A 27,162-nucleotide genomic window follows, 5' to 3' on the forward strand; every position below is an offset into this window, starting at 1 on the left:
TGATTGGATGTGGATTCAAATGTGGACACTAATGCAAGGGAACACGTCGAACAGAAATCAGGACCTCACATGTGACCTCTGTGTCTATACAGCCCAGTTCGGTTCAAGTCGGTGCTTACCTCGTCCCTCAGGATGGAACCAGTGGCTAGACTTGATTGATATTCAAGGTTTCTCCAACTGAGATCAGGGTCACGCTTGCATGTCAAAGCTGAAGCAGGTTGACCGTATGAGTCGAGATCCAGGTGCCGTTCGAGATAAAGAGTGGCTAGGAGTGGAGCGTTAATTAATGTGTTAATGAGTGGAGCTGAGGTACACACCCAGGCAAGCTTGTGTACATGAAGTCTGATAAAGCTACAACAGCAGAGCACACTCCACTGCAACCCAACAGAGCAGCTCTGCAATAAATCCGCCCACACTGGGGCTCATAATGTTCAATTTGTGTTGAGACAGAGGGTGCTGATTGGACACAGAGGGGATTTTCTCCTGCTCTGTCCGGACCGATGCCTTATTTGTTCCAGTTATCGCCGCGCATTTGTTAAAAACAAGGGCCTGGCATCACAAGTCAGGCGTGTTCAATCCCATCTCTTCTCCTCAGGGTGTCGTGCTGCCAGAGAAAAAAGAAAAACACGCTCGGCTAAAGGTAAACCTGGGGGCATGCATTTGCGGTTTTATTTTTCCCAGAAGGCCATGTGGAGGGAGCCGTGTGATCAGAGGGAAGATCTAATAAACCGGCAGATATGCTGCATCGTCTTTCTGAGGAGGGAGTTGTCTCCATAGCAACCGCACCACAAGTGCCACAGGTTAATGGTGGTAAATTCTGATTAGCCATTTGTGAACACAACTGGAGTGTTGAAGAGATGAAGGGATAAAGCGCTTACGGGTTTGGATAAAAGGAATAGACGTTTGAGTTCTGTGAAAAATGGATGTTATCTCTTTTCTTAACCATTTTCTGTATTTTTCTACAATGCCGAGTCACCATTTCATACGAAATAACAACCCTTGTACTGTTAAAGTTATACATTAATGTCAGAAAGATAGGGGCCAGCATCACTAGAGTTCACTTGAAATGCTGCATGAAAGAAGCTTCTGAAGGTTTAGTCCAACTGGAATAATTAGTCTCCTGTTGAGGTTATCTGTAATCTTGTAATGACATCAAATATAAAAACAAGGTTAGAGGAAAATGACTTCACACACACACTACTGGCAATATTGTCAACTGTCTGAAGGAAACCTGGCAAACAATGAAATCTAGAGCTCTAAATATCAAAGTCGTGCTCATTTCCAGGGTGAAAAATAAGAAAAATCTTTTTTTTGCCTGCCTAACGTGCAGGTTTGGATGCAGATGCGATCACAAAGCTTCTCGGCAGCTGCAGGCGGCAGAATCAGTCAGACAGCTCTCAACGCAGCAGCAGTTCAAACAGTAAGTGATGAAACACTGTCATTTCCACTGCTCCCTGTGGAGAGAGGGAGGGGGAGGAGGAGAGGGAGGAAGAGGAAGAAGCCAAACAAGTGACAGGATCTCTCTCCTCTGTGAAAGTGTGAGCGATCCATCTTCGCCTTCAACTTAAAATATACATAATATGACTATATAGTGAAGTCATTAAATCAGTCCGCACCCTCTTGGTTGAGCTTATAAGCCCTTTCCCCCCCAGCGATGACGGATAAACTTGATGACACCGGCAGAGGTCAGCCAGTCGAACAATGAGCTGCCATTGGCTCCTCCAGCTGTTTCGACACAGAAAACCGTGGCCGGCAGGGTGGGACTTTTGTTCCCAGGCGGTGATGACGGAACAGATGGCGGGGTTGTGTGTTTGAGCCTCGCAGCCGCTTCAATCCAGCTGACCTGCCTGCGTCAGGCGGCTCGTCGTCACTGGCAGCTGTGCGCTGAGCTGCAGTGTCTCCACAAGCGCACAGAGCATCGGAGCGGAGTTGTTTACGCACCGCAGCCATCATTCCTGCCGGTGAAGCATTTGGCATCAGATTCCCTTTTCTTTTTCTCTTCTTTTTAAAGATTCTGTCTGCGGTCTCCCGCATGGGTCAGACTACAGCCTGCAGCAGCGTTGCGCACAGAGGATACAGCTCTTCATAGGTGAGACCACCGCTATTTATTGGACGCCACGATGCGTTTGCATGTGCCAAACGTCGTTTTTTCCCCCATCAATCATAGGTTCTTAAAGGAATCGATGCGGGCATTAAGCCGAGTGCGTAAATTCTGTCTGGAGAAACATCATCAGAGATTAAATAAAACAACGACGCGTTTCTTACCGCATGGCGAGGAGCCCTAGCACACAGCCACGAAGCTTAAACAAAGATTCATTTTGGCCAAAGAGGGAAAGTTAACTGTATTTACTGCTGTCCCATCGCAGTCTGGCTGCCATGTGCGCTGGCTCCTCAATTATATCCGTTAATAATTTTGCAGAGGCGCTGAGTTCTGCAGTCACCCTGCAGAATGATTATTGTGAACGTTTCTGGACGCAAACTACTGACCAACATGGGTAAACATGGACAAGTAATTGAAAACTTGAATTGCACTAAAATGTAATATTTTATCTTCTTTCCTCTGCACTTTTGCACGAGGAAGGCGAATCGGTGTTTTGCGATGCAATATTTTGTGCAATTTGTAAAAACTGGAGCCCGGACTCTTTGTTGCACAGTGATGATGAAACGATGGGACAGTGTGGTGAAGCATGCGGACAAACTGCAGCAGCAGCATCACTCACAGGGTGCAGGATGCTGCTGAAAAGGCTAAGTAGCTGCTATGAGGCTTGTTGTCATTGCCAGGAAGTCTCAAGTGAAGAACACTGGGGATACAGAAGGAGTTTTAGTCCAAAAGGTCAACAGGGTGCATGTGTGTGTGCGCGTGTGTGTGTGAGGGGAGGGATTCTATTGTTCTGAGCACCTTTGACAAGTTGCAGCATCACAGCAACACCTGTTCATGAGACAACTGTGGTTGTGACGTCACATGCAGTCACACAACGTCCCATCTCGAGACTCAAACAATCGGAACATATGTCACCCAAGGAGCCAATCATATAGGGGTTTGGAAGTTTAGTCCCCCCCCCCCCCCAGAATCGTCACACTGCATAGTGATGCAGCTCCTCAGCTGGTAGTGAGGAGTGTGAGAACCTGCTGAAACAAAGGAGTGTCTGTGCGTGGGTGAGTAGGTGTCACTGGGAGCCGCAGAGCCTGCAACATGTGCCGTGCCGGGGGTTCCCACAGACGCGGAGACAAGGGCGCTCCGGCTTGACCTTTTCCCTTTTGTGAGCCTGAAAGGGAATGCAGAAACACGGCAGAGGGCCGTTCAGAGGTTTTGTGACGTAATGAGAGTCAGTTGTTTGTTTTCATCAGCGACACAGCTGAAAATGAGACAGAGCTCAGGTCAATGAGGCAGAGGAGGTCCTTTAAAAATGTGTATTTTGATTGATCGCGAGTTCAAAATCTACGTGGGAATCACTAGTTTGGAAGTGTCTTCCTGGTTTTTCTTCCTAATTTCAGCAGAGCTCTCCCCCACTCTGCCGTTTTCCTCAGAATCAGAATCAGATTTATTTATTGCCATTGTTCATGTAGTACACAGTATTACACAAGCTAGGAATTTGTCTCGGTGTGACGCTGCAACATTCAACATAGAGAAGACAATAAACACTAGAATACGATAAATAAGATAAGACATATATATCTCTGGCTGTGTGGACATGCATCCTTCTTCTCAGCTTCGCACCTCTGCCGTCAGCAGCTGCACCAGAGCCTTGTGTGATGTGAAGTGAGACGCTTGCATACTAATGGTGCAGGATATCTCTCAGGCCGGCCGGAACAGCCAGAACATAGTGGAAACATCAGGCAGCGTCACACAGCAATGACTGTGTTTTTTTTTTGCTTTGGTGCACATAAAAAGCCTGACCAGACACATTATTAGAGGCCCTGTTTTGGCAAGAAAACAACCAGGTGTTTGAGCATATGTGCACGATATGGTTTAACTATCTGGTGACGGTTGTTTATTAATCACGTCGTTTCGACAATATGCTGTGCTCATCTTCCCGTGCAGCAGCGCTCGCTCTCCCCTTCCTGCCGCTGCCTGATGCCACTAATAGCCGTCCACTCGCGCCTTCCCGTTTGTTTATAGAAACAGGAGCGCCATTGGCGACCGCAGGTCTGTAAACTTGCGTGGATGCTGATTTGGAAACGCTGCTTCTTCTTCTGCACCCAATGAATATAACCCCTGGAACGGGAGAAGGGGGGGGGGCATGAATCGCTGTAAAAGTGCTGCTGCATCGAATGTCTCCACAAAACAACAACAAATTAGATTTACATCACTTCCAGGTTTCTTTTACTTGGAAAAAGAAAAACGAAAGAACTCGGGCAGATCTATAGAGAAACGCTGCCTCTGTGTGTTTCTGTCGTGATTATCTCCCTTTTCTCCCCAGATTTGTGCAGAGGCCAGGTCTCCTAAATACATTTAGCAGTCTGTAGCATGAAGCAGACCAAGCTCATTATGCTACACAATCACATTCAACTCTCTGGTTGAACCTCCGGGCCAGTGATCCTCACTTGAGGAAACTCAGAAGGAATCTCGTCCATGTCACATGTTTATTTGTTTTCTTCCCCGGGCGCTTCACTCAGAGCGAAAACCTCATCAGGATCTGGTGTGCTGAGAGAGCCTAGATCCCTCCTGCTGGAGGCTTCAGTTCAGACAGGCTCAATAATGCCAAGCTGTTGAGGGATTTTCTGCCTTCTTTCAGTGATCTGCGCATGCAGAAGTCGCAGTGTGCGAGCTGAATAAAAGTGTGTGTGTGTGTGAGGGGGAGGGGGGGTTCAGGATACATATTTTGTGGTTAGCAATTAGCAATAGATTCTCACAATACTCCTGCTTTAACAGTGAGAGAAGTAATCTCAGGCCTAATCTCTGTAACATCCCGCTAAGGGTAAGCTCCCAATGATGTCATCAACAGAAATAGGCAGATCAGCCCCCTTTTTGCCTCTGGGGTATTTGGGCCTGTGTGACATGCTTGCAGCTCTGCTGTTTATCAAGAATCCCCATGTGCAGCCCTGTTGATCTTGTGTTAAAGGCCTTCATTCATCCTGCTCTAGCTGTCACCTGGCATCAACCTTGAACTTTACTGGAAAAATGACTTGTTTTAGAGCTTTAGAAACTCTTGCACAAGAGTCCTTTGATTATCCTGATATTCCAATCTGGAACATGTGCCCGGAAAATGGCTCAAAATCCGCAAATCTGCAGAGATTATGGTGAGAAAAATGGGGCATATGTGCTCAGCAGAGTCTCCTCAAGTCAAAAAGGTCAACACGAACTCGCAGCACGAGATAGGTGAGAACGGATGCAGGCCCCCTCTGCGGCGCTGTGATCCTGCCAGAAACCTGCTTGCCAGGTGTCCGAGTTTTATGGCCTGTGCATGAAAACAGCTATTTACTCCACCTGTTCCTCTGAAATGATGCCTGAGCTGTAGAGGACAGACTGCGACAAAGTCAACCTTTGCTTTTCAAATGTCTTCATTTGAAAAGCAAATGATGGGATTAATGAAGGTAGGACGAGGAACCACACGATCATCACGTATCACATGCCCCATGGCTGGACCGGGTCATTTTCTGACAGTAATTGTTTGCAACAGCCGATAAGTGCAGGTATGAATGTCCTAGAAGGGAGCCATCTTTGAGCGTTAAAGTAGATGGCTAATGTAGAAATTGAGCAAATTTGGGGCGAGTCGACTTGCTTGTCATAGTTTGACCAAAGTAAGAAGACAAAAGTGTTTATCCAGCGCAGACGTGCAGTTCCTTTGGCTCCTAGATTCACACGCCAACGTCCTATGGGGCCGTATCAAAATAGCTCATGATTAAGAGTGAGGTGTGCACACTCCCACTTTATGAAATCTGTTGTGCAACGGGCTCGCAGCCCGGGCTGCCGGCTGTGCCCACCCCACGCTCGCGTTCAAGAGGACCGCCACTTTCGAGTTGGCGTGGAGATTATCCATCTTGCTGAGGGAAATTAGTTGGCATTTGTTGTTGATGCGGCGATGCAGGAACCAACACCAACTGGACCTCTTCAGACGGAAACGGGGGCTCCTCTGTTGGAACACTGTGATACTGATGTAACGTTACAAAGAACTCTCATTTTCTCCTGTGGAACGGTGAAACAAAGACAATTACCTCATTAATAGCATAAATAGGAGGCAGCTTCTGTTCCTCGTGACTGTGTCTGGCTGCGGAGAAGCTCATTAAAAACTAGGACTGGCTGTCTAAATTGTGGCAGAGCAACAAGCCAAATTTGACAGATTTATTCCGCCTTGTTAAATATGTCAGTTTAGTTGATGGAACCCGATGGTCTATTCTCCCAGGTTTTACTTAAGTTTACTTTTATTCAATTTCCCCACGGGGATGAATAAAGTTCATCTTAATCTTAATCTTTTAGACTTTAGTCAACCCCCCCCCCCCCCCAAAAAAAGAGATTGCAATGGTTTTTACGACGTGGGACGTTTCATTTAATTCATGTTCTGTCTCTTTTAGGTTTGAACTCAAGGTGAGGAAGTGGCCGGATGATCTCTCGGGTCTGTCTGCTCACAATAGCTACCTAGCGGCTCACCACACTGATGGTCTTGGAGCTTCCCCCCATAGCCTCCTCCGGAACGCCGCCTCCCTTTTAAACTTTTGTGAGAGGAGACAGCCTGCAAACATGGTGCTCAGCTTGCAGCCCTGGCTTCCTCTTCTCTGGCTGTGCGCGGGATTGCTTCTTTCCTCTGCGCCACCCCTGCTCGGCAAAGAATGCCCACGTCTGTGCGTGTGCGAGATCCGTCCGTGGTTCACCCCGCAGTCCACCTACAAGGAGGCAACCACCGTCGACTGCAATGACCTGAGGCTCAAGCACATCCCATCCAACCTGTCCACAGACACTCAGGTGCTGCTGCTCCAAAGTAATGCCATTTCCCACACCAGAGGGGAGCTGGACGCCCTTTTTAACCTGACCGAGCTGGACCTGTCCCAGAACAACTTCAGCAATGTGGAGGCGGTGCGTCTCACAGACATGAACCACCTGACCACGCTGCATCTGGAGGAGAACCACATCACCCAGCTGCGTGAAAACTGCCTGGGAAACCTCTCAAATCTGCAGGAGCTCTACATCAACCACAACGAGATTAGCTCCATCTCGCCGCGAGCGTTCGGGGGGCTCCGCAACCTGCTGCGTCTTCACCTCAACTCCAACAAGCTCCAGGTGATAGACAACCGTTGGTTTGAAGAAACGCCGAACCTTGAGATCCTGATGATCGGGGAGAACCCAGTTATTGGCCTCCTAGACATGAATTTCAAGCCTCTTGGAAGACTAAGGAGTCTGGTTCTGGCTGGCATGGATCTCACTGACGTGCCAGCAAATGCCTTTGTAGGTTTGGATAACCTGGAAAGTATCTCTTTCTATGACAACAAGCTGCAGCGGATCCCTCAGCTTGCTCTCGAAAAGGTTCCCAATCTGAAATTTTTGGATTTGAACAAAAATCCCGTGCACAAAATCCAGGAGGGTGATTTCCGCAACATGTTCCACCTGAAGGAGCTGGGCATCAACAACATGATGGAGTTGGTGTCGATCGATCGCTTCGCTCTGGACAACCTCCCCGAGCTGACAAAACTGGAGGCAACTAACAACCCTAAACTGTCATACGTGCACAAGCTGGCCTTCAGAGACATGCCCGCTTTGGAAAGCCTGATGCTCAATAATAACGCCCTCACCGCCCTTTACCAACACACCGTGGAGGTGTTGCCCAACCTGCGGGAGATCAGCCTGCACAGCAACCCACTGCGCTGCGACTGTGTCATCCAGTGGATGAGTTCAAACCGGACCACGGTCCGTTTCATGGAGCCCACGGCCATGCTGTGCACGTCCCCGTCAGAGCTCAGAGGCAAGATGGTTCGAGAGATGAGGAAGCTGGAGCCGCTGGAGCAGTGCCTTCCCCTCATATCCCACGACACCTTCCCCAGCCACCTGGACCTGGAGCTGGGCGCGAGCGTCAGTCTGGACTGCAGAGCCATGGCTGAACCCGAACCAGATATCTACTGGGTGACTCCTCTCGGGGCCAAAATCACAGCAGACACGGTGTCAGAGCGATACCACTTGAGCAGCGAGGGGACATTGCGGCTCTTTCATGTTCAGGTGGAGGATTCCGGTCACTACACCTGTGTGGCCCAGAACACAGAAGGAGCTGACACGCGCGTCGCTTCGGTTCGAGTCAACGGAACCTTGTTAGACAATGCCCAGGTCATGAAGATCTACGTCAAGCAAACCGAATCGCACTCCATCCTGGTCTCCTGGAAAGTCAACTCCAACGTCATGTCATCCAACCTGAAGTGGGCCTCGGCCACCATGAAGATCGACAACCCGCACATCACTTACACCGCCCGCGTCCCTGTAGACGTTCACGAGTACAACCTCACGCACCTTCAGCCCTCCACCGAGTACGAGGTCTGCCTCACGGTCGCCAACGTCCACCTGCAGACGCACAAGTCCTGCGTCAATGTCACCACACGTGGCGCCACCTTTTCCCTGGACCTGTCAGCCCAGCATCCGAGCGTAGCCGTGCTGGCCGTCATGGCGACCATGCTGGCCTTCCTCAGCCTGGCCACGGTGGGTGTCTACGTGGCCCGCAGGTGGAAGAGGAAAAACTACCACCACTCGCTGAAGAAGTACATGCTGAAGACTTCGTCCATCCCCCTAAACGAGCTCTACCCTCCTCTCATCAACCTGTGGGAGGCCGACGGCGAGAAGGACAAAGACGGCGGCGCGGAGGGGAAACCCTCTCCCGTGGACACCACACGCAGCTACTACATGTGGTGAGGATTTCAGCCCGGCTGTCTCTTTAGCAGCACAAAAAAAGACACACTTTTGCCATTTTGGTGCAGAAGTCAAATAAAAATTGCAGCTGTTTTTTGTATTCTCAGCTTTGCTAAGAGCAGAGTGATCAAGGACAGGGTTTTTATTAGTATAGCGTATCGCCGATTTGTAAAATTTCTTTCTCTTGTTTCAAACTCTCGATGACGGCAGCTGTATTTAGCCTCCAGGTTGTCTTAGTTGCGCTGCTCTTGTTCCTGTGGTGCATTTTTTTGACTCATTTATTATTTTGGACCAGGGGTCCGGATGCATCATTAGTGGGAATCAGCATTTCTCTGGTTTGTAAAACAGGTAGCCTGTTAAGCAGAGAGATAACAAAGGTTAATCTTCGACTAAATGCTGATGGTGGGGTTTAGACTTGTTATACCGTCTACTGAATGTTAGCAATCGTGCAGTAATGTTGTATCAACTATACCTTCGATCTTTCTGAATTAAATGAGTAGGTATTCAGTTTGCTGAGTAACGTGATGTTAACGCTAGGAATATAAATATTTGATTAAATAACTGAAGTATTTTCTTATTAAGTTGCACTAGAAACTCTCTGACCCTTTCCCTGACCACATTATTTTGCTAGACTTTTTCGCTTTGTTTTGGCTTAGTCTTGAATTTGAATTTCACATGCAAACTGTACACTGATGAAGTTAAAATAAATAGCCTTCTGGTCTTTTTGCAGACATGTTGTTCTTATTTTTCAGTTTGACAGGTAACACAGCCTTAGGTCCCTGCAGGTCTCACTACTCTGATCCATCTTTACCGATGAGCTATGAGAAATATGATGGAAGACAAACTGCGTTGATGACCAGACTAAGTTTGATATGTGCTGCCCCCTAGCGGTTACTCCAAATACACATTAAAACAAAACAAGGCCATTTTTTCCAAATGTACGACAAAAACCAACATAATTGAAAGATATGACAACATTTCTACTTTATGCACAATCATAAGTTCTCACAAAAACATTTTCCAAGCCAGTAGATACTAACAGAACCAGTGAAATGGCCTATTCATTTAATTCTGGAAATGTTATCACTATCTGTAGCGGAAGCTAAAACATTCAAAACATTTTCAGCCCTGAAAGGTCAGTCATCATCAAACACTGATAAGGCACACTGATAAAGCCTCGATTTTACTATTTCTGTAAAAAAAAAAAGCAAAAAAAAAAAAAGCACTATCACACATGTGAAACAAAAGTAAATACAAGTGCGGCAGAAGGGAGAGTTGAGAACGAGATCAGGTCACTGTTGCTCCCCAGACACACAGCGAAACCCAAGATTAGAGGCGGAGCTGTCTGGAGTGTTCTGGCTCCGGGCAGCACATCTATATCTGTAACAGTAAGACTGATGGAGGAAGAGAGAAAACAGGGAAATCTGCTGTCACCGGATTTAAATGGAAATTTAAACGGAAAACTGCTTCTGTTCCATATAAAATATAGAACCCACTTTATATCTTATTGTCAGCATGTGCTTGTAACTTTGACTTTTAATGATATTTACTCTATTGAAGGCCGTATAAATGTGCATATGCGAGCCTAACCATATCATTAAAGTCGTGTAAGATTTATCGACATCTAATGGGCAGATTATGAACTGCCAGAGTCCAGGAATCCTTTTCTGTTTAAAATAACCTACGGTGGCTGCTGGGGGGCTCATTCAACCGCTCACAGATGGTTGAAAATATTAACTGGAAATTGTAAAGCCGTGATGTAAAGTTTAGCAAATTTAAACTGTTGCAGGATGAATAAGAATGGATTCGATGCTCCTCCCCAGCTGGCTCGATCAGAATGCATGACCATTGTCCTTCCTTCCCACGCTGTTTGAATGGACAAAACAAACAAATCCGCGCTTTGGACTCCATTTGCATGCAATTAGTGCGATTCCAACAGCAGCAAACCACAACGGTTACCTGTGGGTGGCTGAATGTTGTTGCAGATGCAGTAAATGTGTCTAACGGCATGTGTAAGTGGGAGTAAAACAGTATTTAACAGGAACACTGCTATTATGTAACAAGGTTTTAGCTTTGAAAAAAAGAAGAAAAAATTCCACCTCAATTATAATTTCTTAGTTAAAAAAAAACCACATTCTCCTTTAAAAGTGGAAGCAGATGTTTTTGTCTTTTACCTTGTGGCACATGTATGATCCACCCTTCTTCACCTTGTCGCTGCCTGATTGGGGACCTGTCTGAGAAACGATCATGGATCAGAAGAACATGGGACTTTGGCAAAAGTCAAAAACCTACACCTAGCAATGAGCTCTCACTGGGTTCTGCAGCTTTTCTGCAGTGTGATGCACCATCCACCAGTCTGAGGTCCATTCCCACACATTTCCCACTATATCATACAGACCAAAGCCATTAGGAGGAAAGGACATCACCTGTCAGGTAGAGGAAATAAACATGAGCAGTCTGTCATAACAGAGCACTGATTATTAAACAGGATTTTAATATCTCCTCTTCAGGAAAACGAGGTTATTACTTCATCCGTGAAATAGCGGGTTGCTAGTGAGACTTAATTAAGCTCTAAAATGAGCTCTTATCATCAGTACTTTGTCATTTCCTGTACGGGCTGCAGGCCGTGACTTAATCTTTCAGATTTACAACAATGGCTCATGGACAAACTGCAATTCAATGCTTGAACCACTCACAACTGTCCTTTCTCACCGGGGAAGTTTTGACGTATCCATCCTCTGCAGTATTGTGGTTGGGGAAGTCCCCCTGCCAGAGGTTGGCATAGTGTTGACCTTTCGGATTCAACTTGTTTCCCCAGGGGTAAAGCCTTACATGCAGGAATTAAAAGTAAAGAAACGCGGTGTGAAAGTCAGAGCACAAGGATAAGCACACCGGCACATATTGCAGGCACGTAATGATTGAATGTCATGCCTGTTTTGGAGGCCACCCCTGCAGGCACACTCCCATTCTGCCTCAGTGGGAAGCCGCTTGTGCAACCAGGAGCAGTAGGTGAGGGCATCGTTCCAGGACACATGAAGAACCGGATGATCTAACCTACAAAAGCCAGCATAACAAATACACTTTCAATTTCACTGAATATCCAAGAGGGAAAGAGAAACTAAACATTTGAATAAAAAACTATTTTCGTCACAATCACTGTCCTGCTCTACATCATACAGTATCATCAAAAGAACTAAAGTTGAGTGTTTTTAAGAGAGTATCTCTCTACCTATCTGTGATGTTAGAATCCTGGCCTTCGGGGTGCTTCCAGTTGGCCCCTTTCACTGGGAGCCACCAGGGGGCAGCAGCAACCTGACCACACATTGACGGTCCAAAATAAGTACTGACAAAATTGAAAATCAAGCTAATTTCCTTGACTTTTACTGGAGGTAAAGTTGCATATTTTGCCATAGACATTTGAACTTTTCCATTGGTATGCAAGTAGCTGCTGAGTGAGCTCCAATACCATTTCTTTTTCCTCCAAACACATAATAATTACAGCACTAATAAAAGTTTAACAAAAAACAACAGAAAGTAGACAGTTAAACTGCATAATAATTCTACTTACTGCCTGAGTTATTTCCTTTTTCACACTGTCACTCAAAATTCCCTCGAAGACAAATGAGTCACCAAATTTTTCTGCCTTAAAGAAATGAACAAGATAACAAGAGGAGGGTTAGTTACCTTATGACAATACAGTGATTCAGTACATTAAAATCAAATACGGGGATCGATTTAATGACACCTCTGTTACGTATCCTGTATCAGCGACAAACGTCTGGAACTGTTGGTTAGTGACTTCGTGAATATCCATATAGAAGGAGTCCACATGGACAGGCCTCTGGGGGCCCTCGCCGTCTGCAGGGATGCTCGGTTCATCCGTTCCCATCAGGAAGTCTCCTCCAGGAATCAGAACCATCTGCAATCAAATCCATATTATTATAAGCAGAGCGTGAACATGCTACTGTGCGTCTGAAGACGGTTTACATGATAAAGCTGGGAGTGTAACCAACCCAAATTTAAACAGACTTTTGTACCGACAAAGGTACCAGACACATTTGTCATACTGTTTTAATTCCATGATCACCTTTACAGCCTGTAACCAAACAGAAACATTGAATAAACACTGCTTGAATCACGATAGGGACAAAATTCAGTGACCTTATATTAGAAGGTAAGACGAATGTCAAAATGAAGTAAAAAAAATTCTATCTTTTTTAAAAAGGTTCGGATTTGTTTTCCTTTAAAGGCTTATTCATGCATTCTACATAGTGTGGCGTGGGCGGGCGGTGGCTGAAAGCTACTTATTTTTATTAAGATGAACATTATTGTGGAGAACGAGCTGAAGTCGACAGATTACCGGACTCTTTTCTTGCTTCTGATCTCTCCTACTGGCTCCTCTCGAGTATTTGACAGCGGACTCTGCAGGAGCCGCCCCGTCCACATCATCCTCCACACCAGCGGCTCTCTTAGGGTTCCCGCAGCCGCAGCCCGCTGCTCCCGGCGCGGCAGTGGGTTCTGGCGGATCCCCGTTCGAACCCTGAACGCAGGACCAACTGCTCGCCAAACCGAGGAGGAAAAACAAAGCCAGGCTGGGTGCCATTGCTGCGCAAAGAAAGCGAAACTCAAGAACTCAGCTGGCACCCATGTTTTTGTTGCTGAAGCTTCTTCTAATTGAGTTTTTAGCGGGTAGCGGACTGTGTTCCAGCGCACTACCGCCACCAACTGTTAGGGAGTGGGAAAAGATGAAAGCTACAAAACCAAAACTAAAAAGTTAACGTTCTTTCATATTTGTATATTTTACCATTTATCCCCAACGTAAGGAGAGTAGGAACAATTCTCTAGTCTTATACAATTATGACCATAACGTGCTTATCCAATATCAAAGAAAACAGCCTTGTTTACCTTTGTGTAATTGGTCTTATTTCCCTTAGCCGTTTCAAGACAAATTGTTGTTTCAAGAATATATATATGTAAGAGGAGGGGATTCTTAGTCTTTAAGGTGACAAAATGGAAATAAATTTTGTGTAATTATACACGTATGTCTGAATCACCTGTGTTGCATTTGCTTTCTTTTAGCTGATGTTGAAAAGCCCCTGACACTTCCGCCACATGATAGATCAGCTTCCGGTAACTCTTTCCGTCCCGAAGTAAATATTTAAAATACATGTTCATTTTTTTGTTTGTTTTTATTCTTAGAATAATAGTCAGCTTGGCTGACTGGGACGTTGTATATTGGCACACACGATGGACACTATTTCCCAGAGTGCACCGCTCCGACCGCTTGAGGAGGAGGAGGAGGAGGAGGAGGAGAAGTGGCACCAAGCCAGGCAGCTGAAGCAGCCACAGCGCTGCCTGCTTCAGTGAACAGAGCCACGAAGCGCCGACAGAAAGGTGACAGGGCTGTCAAAAAGCACTCTGGATTATTCGGGTCGCTGATGGCTGGATCTCACCCTCCGCCCCGGTGGGGGACACCCAGAATCATGTAACTGGCCGGGAGAGAGCTGGGCAGCCGAGCTTTTTTGGGTTTTTATTTTGTTTTCTTTTCACTACTAAATGAGGTAAAGTTGCTTGCAGAACTTGTTCACTTCACCGTCCTCTGCTGTGGCAGCGGGGGAGAGATTTACAGTAGTTAGCCTCTCCTTAAATGGTTAAAAAAAACTGCTCCACGGCTCCAGATCAGCAATGTTCGCGTTGTTTGTGCAGCAGTGGAGGGGGAGGAAAGAGCGATTGCGACTTGTAACATTTGACTGTTGTGACGCTGTGATTGCGGATGCCGATCAGAATGACAGCCCTCCCTTGAGCTTTTCTGCGCGTTCGTGCGCAGATTCACGGGGGGGGATGCTCACTTTCTCGGTGTAACTGTCACTTTCATCATCGGCGTGGTCCGGTTTGAGTTTCCAACTGGGGCAGTCAGCCAAATCCAAAGTTGGTGCTGATTTATTCCGCATGATTTACCTCAGCAGGAGGAGGATAACTAGGCTGAGGTGGAGCTGCTGGCCGAGCCAACCTGTTGCAGGTGCATATGGAAGCCACTCCTCGTAATCAGTAACTGTCTAAAGCCACAAACAGAACAGACATTTCCCTGCAGCTTCTATGCAAATCCTGGCAGCCAGGCAGTGGTATCAGTGTAGACCGGTTTCTCCAATAATGTCCTGATACCTCTCTGAGTAAGTGTTTTGTGTAGATTCTCTCATCTCTCAGTGGTATTACAGCATTGCCAATGTCATCGCAAAAGAATCTGATCTAGATTGACAGCATTTTTCATCATGGTTTCCAAACCTCATTCCTCTGTCTCTTTTTCTTGTAGGTTTTCCCGTCCTGTGTGTCAAGCATGTCGGACAAGATGTCCAGCTTCCTGCACATTGGGGACATCTGCTCGCTGTATGCAGAGGGCTCCACCAATGGTTTCATCAGCACTCTCGGGTATGTCAGCTATGACTGGCCAGCATTGTGTGTGTTTGTGTGTGTGTGCCTCGCGCTCTATTCTGTATTGTAAAGTGAGCTGTGTGGGTAATGAGGAAGTCACACTTGAAGTGCAGGCTGTTGCCACCTCACAGAAAGTTAGATTTTGTGAAAGTAAATGCTGCTGCTGTCAGAACCAGCATTAACTGTTGTCTCCTGCCACCGTTTGTGTGTGTGTGTATGTGTGTGTGTGTGTTCTACGGGCAGAGCACTCTCACCAAATATCAGTAACATTGGAATTACGTGTGCGTAAATGCGACAGAGTGAAGTTGTGGAAATGGGGAGGTCCTTAAGGTCATGCCTTGGTCACGGTCTGGCTGCCGCTCCTGATAGTGCAAAGTTAATGATAAAGTGTGAGGGATCATGGAAGGAAAGCAGCGTTAGAGGAAAAATGTGTGTGTTGGTGTGTGTGTGTGTGTGTGTGAGAGAGAGAGAGAGAGTGAGTGTGCGTGTTTGTGTGTGTTTGTGTGAGTGTGAGTGTGTGTGTGCGTGGGGGGGGGGTGCTAATGGTTAAACTGTTTTCAAACTACCGGTACTTGTTTAACTCATAATTTTCCGCTGCTTTCCGTCAGCCTACAATCAGTTCTTTTCTTTCTGTAAATAGATATATTGATTATCCACACGTGTGGGATTGTAGATATCACTTTTATATTCTCACCCCCCCCCACCCACCTTTTTTCCAGCCGGCTATATAAGGCTGCAGCTTGAAATTATAATAGATTAGAGTGTTGATTAAGTGCAATGGTTTGTGATGCTATTATGAGTCCAGGATCTCCCCCTCCCTGCTTCTGAAAACTGTGTCTGAGTGCCAGCAAAGACTATAGTCGCCGTGGAGACACTGCGGCCTTTCCTCGAGTTCCTGCACTTCCCACACGCGCGTTCACAGGCATGCATCACTAAACTCCTGTCATGGCAGTTTGGGCTGTGATCCAATTCCTCCACGCACAAACACCAACTCAGCAGCCTTGTGCTCATCATCTGCCCTCACTGGAAGAAAGAATCCAAGAGACGGAGCTGTGCGAGCAGATTAAAGGTCAAAACTATCGTTCCGCACGCTTCAGCGCGGCCTTTCTTCGTTGTTCAAAGGCGTTAACCATTAATTCAGGGATCTAATTCATCATCGAATTGTCTGGAAATGTTCTGCTTTCATCATGATTCTGCTGCTTTGAGACGCAGCGCCTGGAGGGGCTGGACGGCTCTGTTTGGACAGCCACAGACTTTCCCGGGAAAAGGCCTGAAATGGATGTGGGTTTTGGCCTGTCTCCAGACAAATGTTATTCTAAACTAGTAAAAGTTAAATTTGTCACCAGAAATTCCAGCCGGCCCATACAGGACTTCATCTGCTCCAGATTTGGTTCTTTTTTTTGCAGAGGGAGGAGAGAAAGTTCATGTAACGGTATGCCCGTTGGCTTTGTTTTGCTCTTGTTGTATTCTAGGACGCATGCCTACGTCCATTGAGCAAAACCAAACACAGTCTATCACTTTTGGGAGCGCGATATGCTCGTATATCACGTTGTCACCCCTGAGGCTAACGATGCACTTACGTTATAATCACCTGAAGTAGGCGTTGTTAAATGAAAACAGGAAAACAAACCATTTTATTTCATCGTCCGATACATGCGGCAGCTCGTCCGCCGTTGGTCCAGTTTTTGAGGCCTGTGAGCCAAACCCGCCAATGTCGCTCCAAGAAAAAATGACTGTTTTGATCTAATGCAAACATCTGTCTGTGGGTCGATTGCTCACCACTGTCCTTATGCACAGCGCATCACGACATGCTCGTCCTGAGCTCGCAGACGTCCGTTCATCACTGCTCTCTTTTGGTTTATGTCCGCAGCTTGGTGGACGACCGCTGCGTCGTCCAGCCCGACGCCGGCGACCTCAACAACCCCCCGAAGAAGTTCCGAGGTAAGAGGAGCCGGACGCGGTCGCGCTGGCGCCACTGTGCTGCTAGACGTGTTGTGCTGCGTTTCTTTAGTGACAACCACATGCACTTTAATCAGACAATGTTAATGCACCGTCTGTGTGTATGTGTGTGTGTGTGTGTGTTGGTTTTCTGAGCACTTTTGGGCCCGCAGGCAGCCAGAAAATATCAGCTCTTATGTCAGTTTGTTTTAAATGCTTTATTTTTTTTGAATTGCTGACCTTCAAGTGCCTGTTTGGGTGAACTGTGCTATTATTAGCAGCCACACAGGAAGTAGAACTCATGACCCTCTATTCTCAGGGTTGAGGTTTACATCCCCGGAGACACGCCTGACTCGACACCGTGCACGCAGACCACGGGTTTTTTGAGGGTTTCCTAGCACGACTTGTATTTAAGATATTTATGTTTTTTGCTCCTGTACTTTCAGATGCATTACTGTGCAGGTTTTAATGGCTGTAAAGCCCGCAGCGACGCGACATGTCATCAGAAAGGGACCGTGCATTTTTATATCTGCTGTTTGAAGAGCGTGATGATAATTGTGCCGTATTTAAGGAGCAGAGCGCTTTGAAATGAGCCCTGTCCAGACGGCCTTTATCATATCAAAGGTCCCCTCCGACCCCCGCTTGGGTAGCACTGATGTCCCACTCCTGTGACTCTCGCTCGCCTTTTGTGATCATTTCATGTAGCTGATAACAAAAAACATGGCAGATAACATTTGTTGACTTTCTGTCCAACCTTGATATCAGGCCCTGCAGGCAGAAACATCTCAGCACTCCAGTTTGTGTTTAGCTGGACTAAGATCATGTGCGTCTTCTGAAATATTCTCCTATGATGTTTGACCTTAAACCTGTAGATTTAAGAGTCTTTCGAGCGACAGTTCTTGGCACTGTGAAGTGCCAGCAGGTGCCCGTTGTCTTGCCGATTTAGGAAGGCTTTCACTGACGCATTGCCCAACACCGTTATCTCTCCTCCCACATTTGGTTCACTTCCCATTTTGCTAAGAAACACATCACAAGATCACATGGCGCGCTGAATAAAAAAGAAACCCTGTTCCAAATCTGACCAAAAGCTGAACAGCTATTAAATCAATCTGCTTCTAAAGCCGCTGAAACAACGTGTGTGAACATTTGCAAGTGATCTTTGGGGGTTTCCTGGGTGTGTTGTTGGATTTTCTATCCATGATTCTGTCACATCTTGTGAATGTTTGATTGGACGGAGTTCTGGGCCGTTTTGATAGTTTCTTAGATGTTTCTGAGAAGTCTCTGTCTTGCTTGTCTCCACGGGCGGTGACTTTATTCTGGGTGGCCTGCGGTAATGTCTATGTCTATCCTTGGCTATGCAGCAGATCTGAATACCAGAAGCCAGCTGAAAAATGGTTGCAGTTTGCATTTTGTTGCTGATGCATGTGTTGCCCAACGTTGCTGATGAAGTAACACTAGAAAATCCTTTCACACATCAGCTGGTCCCGACCTTAAGTGGCTCTCACGTTGCTGACAGTGGCCCCTGTTCAGAGAGGCAAAGATGGAAATATACATGAGTACAGATGAAGCTAAATGTTGATGAGGAGCTGCATGGCCTATAACAGAAGGAAGGCTCACCTGCTGCTAGTTAGCTTAGCTCAGTGAATGTGCCAAAGCAGCACCACAGTTCTCTAAAATGCCTTCTCATAGATTATAAGTGTGTATATGTGTTATTTTGAAATCAAATACATATTTTAATTCGACCATGGTGGATCAAATATGTGGCCATTTCACTATAAAAAAACATCTGAGGAGATGACGTGGTGATACAATGGTTAGCACAGTCCAAAAACATGTACATTAGGTTGATTGAACACTCCCAATGAGTGTGTGTATGTGTGTGTATTCCTGCCTCACACCATTTAATACTGGCATAGACTCCAGTACCTCCTGTTTTTGTAAACAGAAAACAGATGGGTGGATGTCTGTCATCACCAGTTAACTTTTATTTGACAGTTGGGCTTTTTAAAGAGGGCTTCTGCAGATGAAAATCTTTATCTTATCAGACAAATATGACGTTTATTACAGATCAAACAGAATTATTGTTATGTATATAGTGCACATTGCTAGCAGGGTAATAATATTTTGTGTTGCTATAAAGCGCATGAGGCCAAAGCAGGTGACGTCATCACGCTAAACTGCTGCACAGTCCTCATCGGCATCGTGCGCCTTCTCCAGGAGGCTGTGGTTGGGAAGCAGAAACATACATCCTGGGGATTCCTGCATGCTTTACATTTCCTGCAAATGTAAACACAGATACTCAGCTGTTGCTCATCATATTTCATGCAAACCGCTGCTTCTGAGTGCAGGATGTGGTTTTCACTGCAAGAAATACCATTTAACACACACCTACACACATGCGCGGCGCGCGGTTCGGCGGCACTTTGCAGCGACGGGCTGTTCTGTTTGAAATGATCGTCGTGCAGATCGTCCCTCGGCGGCCTTGGCCATTTTAAGACAATAAGTTTTATGAAGATTAACTAGCAGACGGAACAACAGGTCCTGTTTGTTATCAGCGCCATGGGTTCTTTACCAAATTTGGAGCTAGTTGAGACCATGATGGCATCTTCTTGACTTGGCAACCCCTCTCATGTCTTTTTCACAACGCGTTTAAACCTTAGCGTCTCCAGCAAACTTTGGAGCCTCTACTATAAATAGACACTGGCAGAGGGTTGCGTCCTAGTAACCACAGATATTGCTTTCCTGTCTGTCAGAAGCAGAGGGTTCTTACAGGAAACGGTCAAGGGAAGCCGCTGTCTGTTTGCTCAATCATTATCTGGGATGCGGGGCAAAAGATTAGTTGCTTCCTCTCTTGATATCTGTAGCAGAAAAAAAAAAATCAAAGGGGTTTTTACATAAACCAGAACACCAAAGATACTGTTGACATAAGAGATACTCTAAGTGTTTCTCACCACGTGTGTGTCTCCAGGCCTTTTTTTTTCTGACCGACGCTTTCAGCTTATTGCAGGTTTCTGTGTAATTACTGTAGGTCAGTGCTTCTCAATTATTTTCTGTTACGCCCCCCCTAGGAAGAAGAAAACATTTTGCGCCCCCCGCCGTGACTATAATTAGTATCATTTGTCTATGAAATTGTTATAAGTACACCTCTGCATAACATTGTATCCTTATTAATATTAAAGAAAACAAAAAAAGAAAGAAATATAGACCAAAGCGGGATGATTGTTGCCAATATTCGGCACGTTTTTGCCGAAAAAACTCAAGCGGCTGATCAGCGTGACTGGGGTGTAATGTCTTTAAGTGACGCCTTCATTTATTTGGCTTCATGCTGTCCTGCCAACATTTTTAGACACAGTAAACACACCGGTCTTTCCTCGTCTCCCACCGTTTTTGTAATTTTCTTGAAGGTTTCTGACAGGCTTGAGGCAATTAGCCAGCCACTTCCTTGCAAAGTCATCTCTGTTGCCCAAACATCGTCTATGTAGTTTCCGAGGTTGCCATGGCTACAAGCATCATCCCCTTCACCCTCTTAAATCTGGTGGTGTTTGTCAGTTGTGGGGCCTTTTATGAGCTTTTATGCTGAAACATGCACGGCCAAAGACCAGTGTTGCTGATGCCTTTGAGTCATTTGTGGCTCTTGAGATCCACTCACCAGAGTCCTATAAATCATTCAGCATGCCTATGTGAATCTATTAAATGTTTATAAAAAATACCGATTTTTTTTGTCATCGAGCCTTATTTGGCAGAGCTGTATACCAACCTTTACCACTAGGTGTCGCCAAACCCCCAACACTCTGTAGTATAACAAGCAGAATAATTGAACTGATTTATTTTTGCCCATTACAGCATCACTCAAAAGATTTAAACAAGATTTTTGGTACTTGCAACATTGGAGTCAACTAATTAAAAATATGGAAATTGTATTAAAGACAGGGGTGGGCATTGGGCCTGATGGATTGGTATTATAGCCCCCATAAACCATCTCAGTAAACTTTATGAAGACTTTTTCTTGAATTTAACAAGCAACAGATGGCAGAATGCTGCAGTTTTACATGCAATCGCAGCACTCCTGTCGAAAGGCCTTAAAACACTATTTGGAAAGTATAAACAGAGCGCTGAAGAACGATGTTGTTAGGCAAAATTGTCTCAACAGTGGACCTTTGGGGTTCTGAAAAGACTGTTGTCCCTGTGTCTCTTTAACAGACTCATGATCTGCCCTCAACAAAGCTTTGTGTCTGTATTTGTTTTATCATACTTTTGCTCGGAGCTGTCAGATTTTCTCCTGTGAGAGTGTGGGGAACAGCTGGTCTTTGTTTCTGAGCCTCAACAGTGCTAAATATTATATTATAATAGTGAGATCCCACAGGAGTTCGAGGATCTCCCACAGACTCCTCTAATTCAGCAGATCACCATCAGGGGACCAGTGCCGTTCATTTCGGGTTCCTCTAATCTGTACAACCATTGTATTCCACGCTCCTTCTCTCTCTTCAGCTTCCCCCTTTTTCTCTCTCACTTCCCACTCTTTGTTTTTCGAGCCATGTCTGGGGTCCCGCTAAAGTAAACCGTATCTGATGAAGTGGAGGAGGAAGAAGAGGAAGATTTGCGAGACACGGCGTGAACCGAGCGGGAGAGAGCGCAGCGCGAGAAGGGTCGGAGGAATTCAGGAAGGGGAAGTAGGGATGATTGAAAATTAGGGGGGGGGGGGCGATAGAGAGTCCCCACCCTCTTCTGTCTTCCTTGGTCATCCCACTCCCTTTCTCTTTGCGGGCCTTATTTGGTCATGTTACTGCAGCCAGAGCAGGAGGAGAGAGAAACCACAGGGAGAGGATGGACCAGTGGTCCCCCTCCCCTCTGGTGTAAGGTGAAGACAGAGGAAAGACAGATCTCAGACGGACGGGCTACTTCAAAGCCTTCACGGAGAGCGATCATAAAAGTGTTCATGTGCGTTTAGCTGAACTAAACAGTCGGCGTGACCCCCCCCACCCAGCACACACACAGCTTCAGCTGTGGAACAGGAAGTCCGTTATCCAGAAACACACATCCACATGCAAATTTTGCCAGCTTTTACTGTACCAGTGAAAATGAGCAGCACATAGAGTACACCCCCCCACACACACCCCCACCCCCCACCCCCCACCCCCGCCCCCCCCAGACACACACACACACACACAGACGCTTCCTTGTCTCTATCTCCTCCCTTTGGCAGACAAACTCTTTTGATCTCTTTGAAAGCAAACACATGAATATGAGGTGTGTGTGTGTGTGTGTGTGTGTGTGTGTGTGTGTTGTACTTGCTATCTACTGAGTACCAAAAAACTCATTCTACAAACAAAGTCAGGACATTTTTGGGAACTTCAACACTCTTTTTGAGGGTTAAGACATGGTTTAAAGGTTAAGGTTAAAATTGGGTTTAGGTTAGAGAGAGTTAGAGATAGGGTTAGGGGGTTAGTTGGGATGGTTAGGGTTAGTATAAGGGGCTGGGGCATACCTGATGTCCTCACAGAGAGTGTGTGTGAGTTTTGTCAGGCTGCATTTGTCAGGGCTGATTTCTGAAGCCCATTCAGAGCCTTTATTTGGTTCCATGTGACAAGCTGTTGCTACAGAGTTTTTTTCTGTCCTGCTCTGCGTGGCTGTGGTTAACCTGCCAGTTGCAATGCTTCTGTGTGTGTTTGTCTCCATCACACCTTTTTTTTTGCGCAGACTGCCTGTTCAGACTGTGTCCCATGAACCGCTACTCGGCCCAGAAGCAGTTCTGGAAAGCGGCGAAGCCTGGAGGGAACACCGACGCTGTGCTCCTCAACAAGCTGCATGTGAGCAAAGTGATGACACGTGCACGTCCGTGCCGCCATCGCAGACCCCTTTGCCCTCATTTATGTGTGTTGGCGGCATCTCGCAGACCGAAGAGAAACAGCAGCTACTGCTGAGAACCCTTCCTGTTAGGGGTGTGCATGTTTTACCTTTCTGCCTCCTCTCTTCCTGCTCCATTTAAAGCCGCCTGATCACCAGATTGTCAGCAGTGCTGCATTTCTAATGCCTGCAGAGATGTCTGCTCAGACACCCTTCTGCTGATTACCTAAATTGGATTAACTGATAGTTCCCTGCCTTAAACTGGGCCCTGTCAACTGTACAGTTGCACCCACACAGTGTTCACTTGTGCAATTACTCTTATTTTAATCTTCTTTTTTTTAACCATCATCTTTTGCTTTCCAGCATGCCGCCGACCTGGAGAAGAAGCAGAATGACTCTGAGAACAAAAAGCTGCTTGGAACAGTGATTCAGTACGGGAACGTCATTCAGGTTTGCCCCCGAGCAGCACCAAAACACGGACCTGCACACGGGCCTGTCAGAACATGAATATTTCATTTATTCGCCACATACATCGCCATCAATGCGTGATAAAGACCCACAACGTGTACTAAAGTTATACGTGTGCATATGTATATATATATACAGCAGATTCTGTTATGGCGAATAGTGTCGTCACACATTTGTGTGCAGCTCACATTCCATTTATGGGTGAGCGCACTGGAGCAGATTGTGATTCTGATATGAACATCATGTCTTTGGTATTTAGTGTAAATTTAGCTTCTAACCTCCTTGCTGATGAGGTTTTTTTTTTTGGCACCCTCACTTAAAGATGTCGGCTGCGTTAATCCACAGATTTTACGAGTGATGAGGTGAATCTTTTGTCCGCGTGTCGCAGCTCCTCCACCTGAAGAGCAACAAGTACCTGACGGTGAACAAGCGTCTACCCGCTCTGCTTGAGAAGAATGCCATGAGGGTGATGCTGGACACAGCAGGAAATGAGGGCTCCTGGTTCTACATCCAGCCCTTCTACAAACTGCGCTCCATCGGAGACAGCGTGAGTCATCCCGTGCGCGCGTGTACGCGGGCGTCGTTCATTGGCTGAGCGATGTTTGCTTACATGCATGTCACAGAACTGATTGATGAAGGCTGCAGATGCAGGTGCGATCTTAATCCCCGACCTCAGCATTCCAGCTTGATGCAGGGTTCCTTGGCACCGCCCCTCGGTCCTGTGGGCTGGTGGCCAAGGACAGACTGAGATACAAGAAAAAAACGGGCTCCGCTGGTTGGCTCCTCCCAGTTTAGGTATGGCTGAGGGCCCGAGAAGCAGCAGCCATTAGGCTGAAGTAACGTAGAGGCAGAAGATTTAAAAAAATGATACAGGCCCAGATCCAAATGCAGTAACTTTCCCCATCGATTTAGTTTTTCCTCACAAATGTAAAGTGAGCCCAACAGATTGTTAATTTCTTTCTGGAGCACAGAGGAATAGTGTCCCGGAGGGTAAGAAGGAAGACTTGGGTAATCCACTCAAATCTGCCTTAGTCCTTGGCTGGAGTGGCATCAGATGTGATGGAGGAGGTGTGGGTGGTGTGAAAGTGCAGCGCCGCTGTCACATTATGCTGCCACCAGACATCCTAAGGCGAGGCAGTTGGCCTGACCATAAACAGATGATTATTGGCAGGAAGAAGAGGAGGATGATGGAGGAAGGAGGGGCCGGGTATCCCCAGCGTCCCGGGATGAGGGCGGGTTGGTGATGCAGCGGTTCAAAGGTCCTGGGACAGATTCCAGGATTGAAATACAAATATTTTTTCATCATGCGCCTCAATGTTTTTCTCTTTGGTTCCTCTAAATGGCCGACCTCAGCCTTGTTTCGCCTTTTTGGCTTTTCCACAATGTTCCATGTGAATGCAGGTGGTGATTGGAGACAAAGTGGTTCTGAACCCAGTGAACGCCGGTCAGCCGCTGCACGCCAGCACGCACCAGCTGGTGGATAATCCAGGATGCAACGAGGTTCGCCAACAACTTCTCTTCTGTAGTCAGATCATTTTGAACCCATTTCTAACTGGTTTTCTCAGAAGCGGTGCTCAGCTGTTAGCTCCCTGACTTAAAAACACTGCAGGTTTGTTTGTCTGAAACAAGGCTAACGCAGTATCTCCAGTTCATATTAGTTTGTTTCAAAAAAATCTTCAAGAGATTTGTTGTAAATTATTTTACTTGGATAAGAAAAATGAAACTAAGGGTAGTGCTCATGTTTTGCACCAATTGCTATTGTTTTTTTTTTTAGGTGAACTCGGTCAACTGTAACACTAGCTGGAAAATCGTCCTGTTTATGAAATGGAGCGATAACCAAGAGATCGTTTTGAAAGGGGTTCGTCTCTCAGCAGCAACATTTCTATAACAACATTTCATCATGTTCTGCACACGTGGTGAGGTTTAATTCAAATGTATCGTGATTGTTTGACAGTAACAGAATCTTCTGTCCTGTCTAGGGTGACGTTGTGCGGTTATTTCACGCAGAGCAGGAGAAGTTTCTCACGTGTGACGATCACAGGAAAAAACAGTATGTCTTCCTGCGCACTACCGGACGTCAGTCTGCAACGTCGGCCACCAGCAGCAAAGCACTGTGGGAAGTCGAGGTGAGACCCAATAGTCTTGGCAGTGGTTTTACTAATTACAGCATATCAGGAAATCTCATCTGTGTAACTGCTGTGCACTGTGATATCAGGTTGTGCAGCACGATCCGTGTCGAGGGGGGGCTGGCTACTGGAACAGTCTGTTCAGGTTCAAGCACCTGGCCACTGGGCACTACCTGGCTGCAGAGGTCAGTGGACTTCACAGTTTAGATTTAACTCAAAAAAGTACTGTGTTCTACGGATATTACATATAGCAATATTTGGTCATATAAGATTTTTTTCTTTAAATAGGTGAATCCAGAGTATGAAGAGGAGGGTCCGGAATCACGATCCCCTGTAAGTGGGCCAAACTGCACTGTAATGCAGCTGCCAGATGAACAATATTTGTTTCTAGTTCTAGGCTTATTTTTTGCAAATATTTTTTGAACAGAAAACATCTATAAATAATCTATATAGTCGCTGTGTTCCAATGAGGCACTAAAGTAATGGTACTTAATTAACTAAACATACAAAAAGAACATTCCCAACCTTTGCTGAACTGTTTGGTTTTATATTTTCGACACTTGGTGTATTACCCGTTAGTGGCCGACAGATGTCAGCATATCACAGTAAGGGTTTCTATCCTATACCGCTTGTGAATACTGAACTAGGATCAGCTCACTCTCCTTTTGAGTTTGTTGCCACCCATTTGCAGTAAATTATAGTAATGAATTATGCACAACCAGCAAGCAACTGCAAAGTGTCTGAATTAGTCGAACTGATTAACTTGTCATAAGTATTCTGTACAATTAATAAGTAAGTTTCAAAGTGCTCCTTTTGGACTTCAGCTGGAGTTGGAGCAGGAAGCCCTCCGAGCCCGGCTGAGGAACGTTCAGGACAAGGTCATGTACACCCTTGTGTCTGTCCCTGACGGGAATGACATCTCTTCCATTTTTGAGCTCGACCCTACCACGCTAAGAGGGGGGGACTCCCTGGTGCCCAGGTAGGAGAGCCATCACTTTAATTAGGTCATGATTTAAAACACAATAAATTACTGTGTATGTGTGTTGCATAGCAATGGCTACACTGTAGTGTGTGATAACACGCGGGTGTCCCTATTCACGGGGAAAGTTCAAAAAGTTCATGTGACTCAAAATATTTTCCATGAAACTCGGGGGCATTTGTGCCAAAAATTACCCGTTTGAGAAAGGAAGTCCAGTCAACTTGTGACAAATATAAATATAGTAATTAATTTATTGAACATTGAAACCCCAGGTGATAAATTACAGCCTAACTCTCCGAAGCAGCCGTGAACTGGCCTTTTATTGCCTACTGTAGTCTGAAGAAAATAACCTATCATTCAAACATTATTTCCATATTTTCTGCCTTTGCACTTTTATGTCAACAGTAATAAAAAGATGATAGGATTGTGTTTGCAGGAACTCATATGTGCGTCTCAGACACCTCTGCACCAACACATGGGTTCACAGCACCAATCAGCCAATCGACAAAGAGGAGGAGAAGCCTGTCATGTTGCGTGTAAGTACATTTTCATGT

General features: G+C 46.1%; 3 protein-coding genes and 1 long non-coding RNA gene across 9 annotated transcripts in view; 2 read left to right on the forward strand and 2 right to left on the reverse strand.

Moving 5' to 3' along the window:
• The first annotated feature begins 1,495 nt into the window (after window positions 1–1,495).
• On the forward strand, window positions 1,496–9,555 carry LOC130524774 (leucine-rich repeat neuronal protein 1-like). The gene is made up of 2 exons (XM_057031202.1): window positions 1,496–2,089; window positions 6,514–9,555. Exon 2 carries the CDS (start codon window positions 6,680–6,682, stop codon window positions 8,825–8,827), a length of 2,148 nt encoding a protein of 715 aa, XP_056887182.1. The 5' UTR covers window positions 1,496–2,089; window positions 6,514–6,679; the 3' UTR covers window positions 8,828–9,555.
• A 228-nt stretch (window positions 9,556–9,783) lies between these two features.
• On the reverse strand, window positions 9,784–13,500 carry sumf1 (sulfatase modifying factor 1). Its single transcript, XM_057031204.1, has 9 exons — window positions 13,185–13,500; window positions 12,570–12,743; window positions 12,393–12,467; window positions 12,054–12,136; window positions 11,756–11,878; window positions 11,537–11,651; window positions 11,137–11,250; window positions 10,999–11,058; window positions 9,784–10,218 (listed from the first exon to the last, which is right to left on the reverse strand). Exons 1-9 carry the CDS (start codon window positions 13,425–13,427, stop codon window positions 10,117–10,119), a joined length of 1,089 nt encoding a protein of 362 aa, XP_056887184.1. The 5' UTR covers window positions 13,428–13,500; the 3' UTR covers window positions 9,784–10,116.
• A 631-nt stretch (window positions 13,501–14,131) lies between these two features.
• itpr1a (inositol 1,4,5-trisphosphate receptor, type 1a) overlaps window positions 14,132–27,162 on the forward strand; it is a 45,221-nt gene continuing 32,190 nt past the window's right edge. For all 5 annotated transcript variants that reach the window (XM_057031189.1, XM_057031192.1, XM_057031190.1 and 2 more), the window contains exons 1-13: window positions 14,132–14,385; window positions 15,135–15,250; window positions 17,124–17,194; window positions 22,889–22,998; window positions 23,399–23,485; window positions 23,892–24,050; window positions 24,905–25,003; window positions 25,278–25,361; window positions 25,483–25,629; window positions 25,719–25,814; window positions 25,918–25,962; window positions 26,454–26,608; window positions 27,045–27,144. In XM_057031189.1, coding sequence (XP_056887169.1) covers window positions 15,159–15,250; window positions 17,124–17,194; window positions 22,889–22,998; window positions 23,399–23,485; window positions 23,892–24,050; window positions 24,905–25,003; window positions 25,278–25,361; window positions 25,483–25,629; window positions 25,719–25,814; window positions 25,918–25,962; window positions 26,454–26,608; window positions 27,045–27,144 — 1,245 coding nt within the window. In that variant the 5' untranslated portion in view covers window positions 14,132–14,385; window positions 15,135–15,158. The remainder of the gene's footprint in view (window positions 14,386–15,134; window positions 15,251–17,123; window positions 17,195–22,888; window positions 22,999–23,398; window positions 23,486–23,891; window positions 24,051–24,904; window positions 25,004–25,277; window positions 25,362–25,482; window positions 25,630–25,718; window positions 25,815–25,917; window positions 25,963–26,453; window positions 26,609–27,044; window positions 27,145–27,162) is intronic.
• On the reverse strand, window positions 18,867–23,921 carry LOC130524777 (uncharacterized). Of its 2 annotated transcripts, none has more exons than XR_008950243.1 (2): window positions 23,782–23,921; window positions 18,867–20,049 (listed from the first exon to the last, which is right to left on the reverse strand). It is a non-coding gene; the product is annotated as an uncharacterized LOC130524777 (long non-coding RNA). The 2 variants fall into 2 exon arrangements; XR_008950242.1 differs by lacking the exon at window positions 23,782–23,921 and adding an exon at window positions 20,143–22,151.

This window comes from Takifugu flavidus, chromosome 4 (genome assembly GCF_003711565.1).
Source record: "Takifugu flavidus isolate HTHZ2018 chromosome 4, ASM371156v2, whole genome shotgun sequence".
NCBI lineage: Eukaryota > Metazoa > Chordata > Actinopteri > Tetraodontiformes > Tetraodontidae > Takifugu > Takifugu flavidus.

What these genes read in the sequence shown, in the direction of transcription:
- LOC130524774 (XM_057031202.1), top strand. Translation starts at nt 6,680, where the DNA reads ATGGTGCTCAGCTTGCAGCCCTGGCTTCCTCTTCTCTGGCTGTGCGCG.
- sumf1 (XM_057031204.1), bottom strand. Translation starts at nt 13,427, where the DNA reads ATGGCACCCAGCCTGGCTTTGTTTTTCCTCCTCGGTTTGGCGAGCAGT. An exon ending in AAAAGGAAATAACTCAGGCA is followed by an intron (nt 12,137 to 12,392) that starts GTAAGTAGAATT and finishes ATGTGTGGTCAG; the next exon opens with GTTGCTGCTGCCCCCTGGTG. An exon ending in GATCATACATGTGCCACAAG is followed by an intron (nt 10,219 to 10,998) that starts GTAAAAGACAAA and finishes TTCCTCCATCAG; the next exon opens with TCTTACTGTTACAGATATAG.